Raw genomic sequence first — 11,961 nt, forward strand, 5'->3', positions numbered from 1 at the left:
GTAGCCTTTCGAGGATTTGGTCTTTTGGGACGAGTTTTATATTTTAATGGCACTATTGTTAGGGTGCATATAATCTACCATGCTATATGATTAATGATATGGTTTAATATGGTTAAGACAATTCCAATTGTATATAGTTTATTTTTTATGTCTTACAACTTTTAAATATTTTTGAAGGCCCATAACATTTAATGTTTGCACTGAATGATCTATCTGAATGCTTTATTGTTATTATTAACACCATTTTTGGGTACATTTGACCTTATTTATTACTTTTGGTGATGAACAAAAAAACAGTAATTCTAAACTTGCTTTTTAGATTTTTTTAATGGCTTTATAGTTTTCAAAATACTTCATTAATCTTTTTACAGTATGTATCGTTCCAACAAGGGATCCTGACAATATCATTATCTGATATAATGCACTGCCCTTATGTAACATAGGTTATTCTGCTTGGGAGTATTAGGCCACATGCACATGTTCAGTATTTGGTGAGTTTTTTTTTACCTCAGGAGTGGGTGAAAATTACAGAAGTGGTGATGTGTTTCTATTATACTTTTTCTCTGATTGTTCCACTCCTGGTTTTGGCTTACAGATACTGAGGTAAAATACTGACCAAATACTGAATGTGTGAACATGGCCTTATACTGAAAGACTGCCTATAAGGTTCAACATGTAGATTCACGTCAGTGTCAAACTAGTTAGGCCCCAGCTGCCATTGCAACCTGTCAACATGCAACAGGCCCCTGGCTGCAACTGTGTTGACTGGTTTCCGTGACATCCAGGGCCCCAAGTCTCTGTTGACTGAAACATATGGTTTCCATGACCCATATTGGAGCTTCTCTGACCCCAGTCATTAGGACAGGATCTTAGCGCTCACTTCCATCGGCATGAACATGCGCACAGACTAAAGTGCTTAAAAAGGCAGTGCTTTAAACTATAGCTTCGGCTTGGAAAAAACCAGGCTTGGACTTATCGGGAGTTAAATCTCGCCTATCCTGGTATATGGTAAATGAAAAATTAACTGCTATACTAACTGACAGAGTCGACAGATTTGAACTTATTTGGCTCCCCTGGGCAGAATATGCAAGCCACACCCCTTTTGCGGATCCGGTATCCCGACTGTCTAACCTTAGTCCTCGGGCGCCTGACTAAACTACCCAAACGGATACAGATTTACTATAATCCCTTCTCGGGTCCCCCTCTCCCTTCCCCCCCCCTGAACCCTTGTCCCACATTTTATGTTTGTTTTTGTCTTTGTTGTTACACTCGTCCTTCGCTATGACTTGTGTTATGTTTATTGCTGGTAACTGGAACATAAGCGAAGGACTGTTATACTTTTTATGATGCAATGTACTATTGGATAACGTTAAAGTTCCTTCCTTTCCTGTACCATTTATTTTTGCAAACTTCAATAAAAATGTATTGTTCGAAAAAAAAAAAAGGCAGTGCTTTAGTGACTGCCATAAAAGAGCAAATTGGTGGTCCCTAAGAGGATATACTAACATACTGTATACTTTATGCAGTAACATGGCTCTTGATGGCAACTAATACACAATTTTCATTGTTAAACTCGTTAGCCAATTTGTAGAATTAGGAGTCTAATTTTTCTTTAGCATGGAGCTGTGAATAAGTCCCCCTAGTTGGGACTGCAGGCAGCCAGAGTGTTATCAATCACCTGTGTACATGGGGACGTTTAGCTCTGCATCAGAAAATAAACTATAACTAAGTTATTTATCTATTTGGATTAAAAAAAATGGTGAATGGGCACATAAATCAAACAGATATTAGATTCATCTTTCTTTTATCTCTACTAGACATCCTGCTAAATCTGTCTCCTTTCTCTCCCTTTCAAAAATAGCCAGCACCATTAGCAAGTAGCTGCCAAGGATGGAAAATAAATTCAAGAACATATGGCTGACATGGCACATAGGTGGGTTTGATGCAACATTCAACTGTTAATTTGTGCTGACAAGTCCACTTTAAATAGGTCAGAAAATTTCCCGTGAAATGAATGGTTGGCTGCTCTGTCTACCAGATGAAACAGATGTAATTATAGTTTTATGTTCTTTAATTTGTTTTATTAATTAGCCGATCTGATCCTGTAGACGAGGGATAATAAATGTGAGCATTCAGAGAACACGCGTGCTAATATTAAGGGTATATTCACATTGGGTGGATATACAGCGTTTTTTCTTTCTGAAATTTCCACAAGGAAAATCCCCATCATATTACAGCGGAAACATTGCAGATGACACTTTACCACATCTCATCCATCTGCCGTGTACATTGATCCTCGGTGATAGGTTTTTAACCCACGACAAGTAAATTTATGATGCTGATTTTCACTTCCCAAAAAACAAAAATTAGCTACAGACTTTACGGAAAAGGCACAACAAATCTGTGTGGACTGTGAATCACATCTATCAATCACAGTCTGTGTACAGACAGGCCATGGGTCTCCTGATCCACGATAAATGTCTGAGACTTTTCAATCTTAGTTAGGTCTCCATGTATCATGATGGGCTCAGATCATGATTCATGGATCTGTGAAACTGGCCTAAATGTTCACACTTCGCTTAAAGGGGATGTGCCAAGATTAGAAGTTCCACTCTATCCATAGGATAGGGATTACTTCCCGTTCACTGGAAGCGCAAGCCCCCACTAAGAACCCTACCATCTACATGTAGCGGTGGTCTTGCATGCACACATCCGGTCCATTCCGTCTCAATGGGAGTACATTTTACTGTAATTTTCGATATAGTAAACCTTTTTTTTTCAAATACTAAATTCTGATCGAAAGCATTGTTCTAATCTCGTTTTCAGGAGTAAACCTCTCCTCTATCTCCCGGTTTCCTGCTTGTCAGAGCAGTGAACTCCTGAAAATTGACAGTTTGGACTAGAGACCTTGCTTCATTCCTGTTACAAGCTGATTGCTCTCCCAGAATCTGCTTTTCCTCTGCAGCATGGGAGGAGCACATGGGAACTGGAGATGGTCTGATCCAGTGATCCGGCCAGCTTCAGGGTGGCACTTTCTGGCTTTAAGGGGGCAATCAGACAGCTATATAGCACTGACAATGATCGCATTGCTATGCTTGGACTGGCTGGTGGCTCTCCTGACCTGGGGATGACAGCTGCAAAGAAATACACTGTTCAAAAAAAATAAAGGGAACACTTAAACAACATTATATAACTCCAAGTAAATCAAACTTCTGTGAAATCAAACTATCCACTTAGGAAGCAACACTGTTTGACAATTAATTTCACATGCTGTTGTGCAAATGGAATAGACAACAGATGGAAATTATTGGCAATTATCAAGACACACTCAATAAAGGAGTGGTTCTGCAGGTGGGGACCACAGACCACATCTCAGTACCAATGCTTTCTGGCTGATGTTTTGGTCACTTTTGAATGTTGGTTGTGCTTTCACACTCATGGTAGCATGAGACAGACTCTACAACCCACACAAGTGGCTCAGGTTGTGCAGCTCATCTAGGATGGCACATCAATGCGAGCTGTGGCAAGAAGGTTTGCTGTGTCTGTCAGCGTAGTGTCCAGAGGCTGGAGGCATTACCAGGAGACAGGCCAGTACACCAGGAGATGTGGAGGGGGCCGTAGGAGGGCAACAACCCAGCAGTAGGACCGCTACCTCGGCCTTGGTGCAAGGAGGAACAGGAGGAGCACTGCCAGAGCCCTGCAAAATTACCTCCAGCAGGCCACAAATGTGCATGTGTCTGCACAAATGGTTAGAAACCGACCCCATGATGATGGTCTGAGTGCCCAACGTTCACAGATAGGGGTTGCGCTCACAGCCCAACACCGTGCAGGGTGCTTGGTATTTGCCACAGAACACCAGGATTGGAAAATTCACCACTGGTGCCCTGTGCTCTTCACAGATGAAAGCAAGTTCACACTGAGCACATGACAGACGTGACAGAGTCTGGAGATGCTGTCGAGAGCGATCTGCTGCCTGCAACATCCTTCAGCATGACCAGTTTGGCAGTGGGTCAGTAATGGTGTGGGGTGGCATTTCTTTGAAGGGCCGTACAGCCCTCCATGGGCTCACCAGAGGTAGCGTGACTGCCATTAGGTACCGACATGAGATCCTCAGACCCCTTGTGAGACCATATGCTGGTGCGGTTGGCCCTTGGTTCCTCCTAATGCAGGAGAATGCCTCAAGTGGCTGGAGTGTGTCAGCAGTTCCTGCAAGATGAAGGCATTGAAGCTATGGACTGGCCCGCACTTTCCCCAGACCTGAATCCGATTGAACACATCTGGGACATCATGTCTCGCACCATCCACCAACGTCACGTTGCACCACAGGCTGTCCAGGAGTTGGCGGATGCTTTAGTCCAGGTCTGGGAGGAGATCCCTCAGGAGACCATCCGCCGCCTCATCAGGAGCATGCCCAGGCGTTGTAGGGAGATCATACAGGCACGTGGAGGCAACACACGCTACTGGGCATCATTTCCTTGTCTTTAGGCATTTCCACTGAAGTTGGATCAGCCTGTAACTTCAGTTTCCACTTTGATTTTGAGCATCATTCCAACTCCAGACCTCCGTGGGATATTAGTTGTGATTTACGTTGATCATTTTTAGGTTTTATTGTTCTCAACACATTCCATTATGTAATGAATAAAGATTTACAACTGGAATATTTCATTCAGTGATATCTAGGATGTAGGATTTTAGTGTTCCATTTATTTTTTTGAGCAGTGTACAATTTGTCACACTCTGGTCAGGAGAGCCGATAGCCAGTCCGTGCACTGCAATGCATTCATCGTTCATATTATACAGCTGTCTGATTGAGCCTTAAAGCATAGAGCCTACACACGGCGTGCGTTCTTTGCCTAGCTAATCAGTCTCTGAGATTGCAGTGGTGGCTGGTAACCAAGGCAAGGAGTTGAAAACTATAAAATTAAAAATAAGTTCTTAAGATTGGAGAGGATTTTTAATAGGACGTAAATTGCAAAGTTGCTTGTTTTTACAAGCATTTTCCAGTTTTCACAATTTAAGAACTTGAGAAAATGCCTTTAACAAATAATTTCAATATTTTTAATAACTTTAGGTTGTTAATTAAATATTATCAGGAACAGAGAAATCAGACTATGTAGAGCGTTATTGTGCTCACAAAATTAGAATATCATCAAAAAGTTAATTTTTTTTCAGTTCTTCAATACAAAAAGTGAAATTCATATATTACATAGTCATTACAAACGGTGATCTATTACAGGTGTTGACTTCTGTTCATGTTGATGATTATGGCTTACAGCCAATGAAAACCCAAAAGTCATTATCTCAGTAAATTAGAATACTTTATAACACCAGCTCGAAACACGATTTTAAAATCCGAAATGTTGGCCTACTGAAATATATGTTCAGTAAATGCACTGCATAGCTCTTTGATGTCTAATCAATAAAAATAATTTAAAAAAATTCAAGAAACCAGATGATATTACATGCCCTATGGATTTAACATTGTTCAGCCCACTGATTTCAATAGGAACAGTGTAATACTTCATGTCCTCTGAGGTGGTGATGCAAAAATATTGAACACTCTTTGCAAAGTTTAACACCAAAAAAATTATAAATATGGGACATAGAGTCTGAACGTACAAATTTAGATCAAATATACTTCCGAATACAGTAGTTTGTAAAAGTTTGGGCACCCCTGGTCAAAATTACTGTTATTGTGAACAGTTAAGCAACCCTTAATAGAATAGATAGAATAGAATCTGTCTGTGAAAAAAAATCTGTTATCAGCATTGCCCGATTTAATAACATCGGTCAGAGTGATATGTGATAAAAAATCGTATAGCACTGGTCCGCTTTATATGGCGATGTGAGCGAGCCTTTAACCACAATGTGTGGCTGGGAAAAATGCAAGTCCAGTGTCTTAACAAAAAAAAACACAAAACACCCCAGCTATCATTAGTTGAAAGACGATATAGTCCTGATGTTTTGACATGATGAACAAAGAGTGGATTTACACCACACAACCTTCAGCCATTAAAGGACTGATTGGCTTTATGTTTGCTGATTGGCGGTCATTTAATAGCCTATTTAGAAAGGTCATTTGCGCTCTTGATGCACACAGAACGATCAGTACTAGATTGTTCTCCTTTTTAAGGCACAGTCAGATGGCTGTATAAATTGGATCAAGATTGGACCGTAATGCACGGATGATGCTGTCTGGAGAGCCACCGGCCAGCCTGTGCATTATGGTCTGACTTATACAGCTTCTGACTGCGCCCTTATACCGGTTGATTATAGGCAAGCGTGCATTCCGATGAGGGCTTTCACAATTATCGGCTAGTGTCAGTGGCCTATAAGTTTAATTAGGTCTATATCTTTTACCCATCAAATTACAGATCAGCATCCATCATTTATCTACCCACACACACACAGTGGCTGCTGTTGATAAACTGGCAGTATCTAACACGTCAACTCTGAGTCCTACAATCTAGTGATGAAATCTGAAAGATTAAAGTTATATCTATTTGTTCTGCATCTATAGGAATGGTGATGTGACATATATGATAGATAGATAGATTAGGTAGAGGTGAAATGAGCTCAAATGACAATTAAAAGGGTCTCCATTTAACAAAAATCAACTTCTTACAAGGAAACACCCTGGCATATTGGATCTCTCCTCCCCAGGGTTTGATTTTGGGTTTCTTAGTATAACCAGTGAAAATGATTCTCAGATCCCGCTCTTCAACATGTATGTGACCACTAACAATAGCATTATAATCTTTGGCATTCCTTATTATTAATAAGATCTAGTACGGTATTTGTAAACCAACTCATAATAGTGGTAAGTGGTTCGCTCTAGACTCGACTCCCAATGGAGTTGTCTTCTCCAGGCCCATTCTTGCATCCAGAGCACTTTGATTTTCTAGTGGGTCTGTCTAATCTTAGGTATTGTAATGGTTGGTTGAACCAGTACCGGAAGAGCTTAGTTTAATAGTTGCCATTTGGCTCTCGCCCCCATATGTAAAACTCATTGCCGTGTGTCCATGTTATGGGGGATGTCTAGTATACGAGACGTTAGGAGACACATTGCATAAGTCAGAAAACAATAAAACTTCTGTGATGATATGCCTGTAATTACTGTAAGTTTCTTCTATTACTGAAGACAACATGGTATCCTGATCATTCCCTGGTGCCATGCTGCTTCTTTGATAGCCAGTCTATGCCCCCTTGGCATGGATTAGGTTCTTGGTATGGGGCTGAGGTTAGATATCATTCTAATGGCAGGACGCAGCTGATGAGATGTAATAATTCCAGACTGCAGCCGTGGGGCGTGGGCACTAGGGCAGATTGGCATAAACCCTATCTGGCACACGCATCTCTCTCTTCGTCTCTTTTTTTTTTTTTGTTTTGAAGCACAGCTGAGCCAGGAAAAGGGAGGGGGTGGCACGTTTTCACCTGCCTTTTAATTGGATGTATTTTTAATTAATGGGGCTCTAGAGACCAACATGAGACCAATTTTATCCCTGAATAGGGGCTGGGGAGATATTGGGAGAGGTACAAGGATTGGACCACTGGGTGCGCTTAAACACAAGCTCTGTCATTAATCACATGGCACTTTCACTGTTTGCCAGTGTGAGATGGACATGCAGCAGATAGTGGATGTCCTGGAAGGGCATTGCATCCCGCAGCTCTGTGTGCCAACCTCCACATGCTGCTGCCTTGAGACCTTCCAGATATCTCCATTTACTCGCCTGTACCTGTGCCCAAAGCACACAGAGCCAAGCTAGAAAAGTTCTAACTTTCCAAATAATGAACCGACTATGGCCCAAGAGCCCATGCTCGATCCTTTCATGATCTTTCTATAGGTGGTTCAGATTCACGCTCGTACCTTCTCATTTTATATATATACATATATACTGTATTGCACCACGTACAAACAGATTTGATGTTGATCCTGCAGAAGATCGATACATTAAGAATGCAGCAAATATAATGGGAAGTGAGTGCTGACAATGTACATACAGTAGCACAGCTGGTCTGGTGCCCTCTCCTTTTGCATCATTGCCTCTCTCTGCCTTCTGGTGGCAGAAGCTGCAGGGCCCGCTGGGGGTAGATTGCAGGCAGAAGATCCCACTGGCACCATAAGCTGGCAGAAGGGCAGCTGCCTGTGAAGGGAAGGGAGGAGGGGGGAGCCGAGCAGAAGGAACCCTCTTCTCTTCCTGGGGTCAGGTGTGAGTTGGTGTATGTAGGGCAGTCATGAATATTTAGTGATTAACTCCTCCCTGGCAGTGCAGGCACTGTTTGAGCAGGGTGACGGGTTGAGGTATGCAGGTGACCTGTGGGTTGGGATGTGCCAGAGAGAGGGTGAGGATTTAGGAACCGGTAGTAGATGGGCAGCACTAGGAGAACAGCTGGTCCTAAGCATCAGACACAGACGTAGCTTGGTGTTACCAGATAACGCCCGCTGCCAATCCAAGTTACAACTCCAGCATTTACTCCTTTTCTTTTCAGTTCTTTTCCTGCAAGATCCACTTTATCGTTCTGAAACACAAAATGTAATGCAGACCGCACAATTGCAGGTCAAAGCGCAAATTGCTGTAGCAGAGCTGAGTTTGTCATTTGGTACAAATCATTGTAATATCTTTTCTTTTATACACATAGATGAAAGCAGAATTATTGCATTCTCAAAGCTGGAATTACATGGCCGTATTGTTATAAAAACTGCAACAAATAGACCGGTTTCCATCTGTGGAAGAGGCGTAAATTCCAGAATATGATCATGTTAAAAAAGCAAAATAAATTGCCCAAATTCAGCTCTGCTACGTTTTTTTACAAAATGTTCTGCTTTGTTTACCAGACATGAAGAAACGCTTTTGTTCTGGATAGCATGTTTTGTGTCGCACGTGACGCTTCTGCCACATACTAACACACGGTGCTCTGCAGCACTGGACTCCACATGATGTGAAGGTTTCTAGACATTCGGCAGTGGGGATGGGAGCGCTGACACTTCCGGGCTCTGCTTTCCCACAATGTAGTGCGGCCTGCGCTTGCTGTGCGCAATTAGTATTTTTCTGGCATTGTGATGCAGACAGAGTGAGAGGAACAGATGCTGAATCCTCATTGCGTTCCGTGTAACCTAGAGACAGCCTGCTGGCCCTGCCTCCCTCCCTACAATCCCCCCCAATCTCCCCCAAGCCTGACACCTTGAAGAAAGACCCCCCCACTAACACCACACACTTTCTCAACAAAATATGTTCCCCAGACGTCTTTTCGAAGTCAATGAAAACTGAACAAAATATCATACAGACAATATCATCAATGTATATGTAATCATCACACCCATGAGAGCAGCGGGTATGGAAGAGTGAAAGCATGAACGCCTCGCCTTCTCCCCCCCAATACATATAGATATAGATGCGTGCACACAGACTTGCATATGAGGCGTTGTGGGGTCATTGTTGCATATGGCTTATTAAGTGTTCACGAACCTATACACAAAATATGTAATAAAAAAAGCTGGAACAGAATGAGCACTAATTAGAAGCATTTTATTTGTTTTCACACTTTCAGATAAAAAAAATGTAATATTTCTGTTCACTGCATTCCTTAGTAATGTCCAGTGTGCAGTAATTTGTTGATCTTTTATCTATACATCAATCTCTAAATTGCTTCTACCAAATGGAGATATATTTCTGGATAAATTCTAGATAGCAAAAAATGGCATGATGATACATAGAGTGATAGACAGATGCGAGAAATAAGAAAAACATCTATTAAATATAGAATTGGATTAGATAGATAGATAGATAAATAGATATGGGTGGGATAGATAGATAATAGATAGATAGATAGATAGATAGATATGGATAGATAAATGGATATGGGATAGATAGATAGATAGATAGATAGATAGATAGGTAGGGGATAGATAGATAATGGGATAGATAGATAGATAGATAGATAGATAGATATGGGTGGGATAGACAGATATGGATGGGATAGATAGATAGATAGATATGAGATAAGTAGATATGATATGACCTGTTGAAGCGCAATGTAAGCGTGAAATGATCGTCGTCTGTATTTGCTCCACCGTTTTATCTGCCTGCTGTTGGTATGATGATGCCACAATAAAGGATTTTGTTGCGCGGGATGGTATGTGCCAATCTGCTTTCTTCTTTATGGAAAGATAGATAGATAGATAAATGGATATGGGATAGATAGATAGATATGAGAAATAGATATGAGAAATAGATAGATAGAAATCGGACACATCCAAAAAAACTAATGGGATAGATAGATGATAGATAGATAATAATTAGATAGATATGGATAGATAAATGGATATGGGATAGATAGATAGATATGAGATAAGTACATATGATATGACCTGTTGAAGCGCAATGTAAGCGTGAAATGATCGTCGTCTGTATTTGCTCCACTGTTTTATCTGCCTCCTGTTGATATGATGATGCCACAATAAAGGATTTTGTTGCACCGGATGGTATGTGTCAATCTGCTTTCTTCTTTATGGACAGATAGATAGATAGATAGATAGATAGATAGATAGATAAATGGATATGGGATAAATAGATAGATATGAGAAATAGATAGATAGATAGATAGATAGATAGATAGATAGATAGATAGATAGATAGATAGATAGATAGATAGATAGATAGAAATGGGACACATCCAAAAAAACTAATGGGATAGATGATAGCTAAGTAGATAAACAGACAGATAGATAGATAGATAGATATGGGATAGATAGATAGACAGATAGATAGATAGATATGAGAGAGATAGATAGATGATTGATAGATACAGGGTCAGACTGGGATGTCTGGGGCCCACAGGGTGAATTGAACCTAGGGGTCCACCCTGCAGCTCTATGCAAATATCTGTAAGCCGTTATCCCATTATAGTGGAGCATCGACTGTAAAACTCATGCATATATACCACCATAACTGTGAGGTACAATTACGATAGTTTACATTAAAGGGATTACTTTGTTAAAACAAGTCATCACCGATCCATGGGCTCTACAGGATAGGTGATCGCTTAGGTCCGACCGTTAGGCTAGGTTCACATTGCGTTAGGGCAATCCGTTTAGCGCTAGCGCTAGCGGATTGCGCTAACGCAATGTTTATTTAGGGGCCGCGTTCAGGGGTCGCGTTAACGTCCCCGCTCTCGCAGATCCCCGATCTGCGAGAGCGGGGAACGGACCTCGGGCGCGCCGCGGACGCTGCAAGCAGCGTCCGAGGCGCGTCACAAAAGAACGGCACATCGCTAGCGCGAGCTGAAAGAGGCACGCGCTAGCGATGCGCTACAGGCGAAATTTACATTGCTGTCAATGGGTGCGCTAACGGACCCGTTGCATGGCGTTAATTGCGACATTTTCGCCGTGCAACGCTGTCCGTTAGCGTGCACACATTAACGCAATGTGAACCTAGCCTTAGAAATAGCACCGATCGGAAGAATGACGAAGTTTTATCCCTGATAGGACATTTTAAAATGCAGCGGCAGGTGAGATGTCTGACCGCAGCTCCATTCATTCTCTTTGGGGCTTCCAGAAAAAAACAAGAGCAGCACTCGCAGCCACAGAGGGAATGAATGGATCAGTGGTCAAGTCGAACATGCCACTCCAATCTAATGGGGATAAAAGCTCCTCATTCTGCTGATTGGGTCCAAGCAGTCAGACCCCCACCAATCAATACGTTATCATTTATCTTGTGGAGAGGTGATTACTTTTTTCACAGGAGAACCCCTATGAGGGCATCTCTGCCGCTGTATACCAAGTATTTTATCTAATGGAAATAAAGAATCTTCTCCTAATTAATATCAGAGAGAACAAATGACCGCCATATTCAACACAACCCATGACCCATAATACCACACCATGACCAGACCACATAGTGACCAAATAATACCACATATTGCCAGTATATAGCGACCAAATAATACCACATATAAAGAGAA

General features: G+C 41.6%; 1 protein-coding gene across 1 annotated transcript in view; it reads left to right on the plus strand.

Annotated features, from left to right (window-relative positions):
- CDK12 (cyclin dependent kinase 12) overlaps positions 1–1,896 on the plus strand; it is a 301,155-nt gene extending 299,259 nt beyond the window's left edge. The window contains exon 14 of the mRNA XM_077252349.1: positions 1,862–1,896. Within this exon, the coding sequence (XP_077108464.1) occupies positions 1,862–1,881 (20 nt within the window). The 3' untranslated portion in view covers positions 1,882–1,896. The remainder of the gene's footprint in view (positions 1–1,861) is intronic.
- Positions 1,897–11,961: the final 10,065 nt, after the last annotated feature.

The sequence above is a fragment of the Ranitomeya variabilis genome, chromosome 4 (assembly GCF_051348905.1).
Source record: "Ranitomeya variabilis isolate aRanVar5 chromosome 4, aRanVar5.hap1, whole genome shotgun sequence".
NCBI lineage: Eukaryota > Metazoa > Chordata > Amphibia > Anura > Dendrobatidae > Ranitomeya > Ranitomeya variabilis.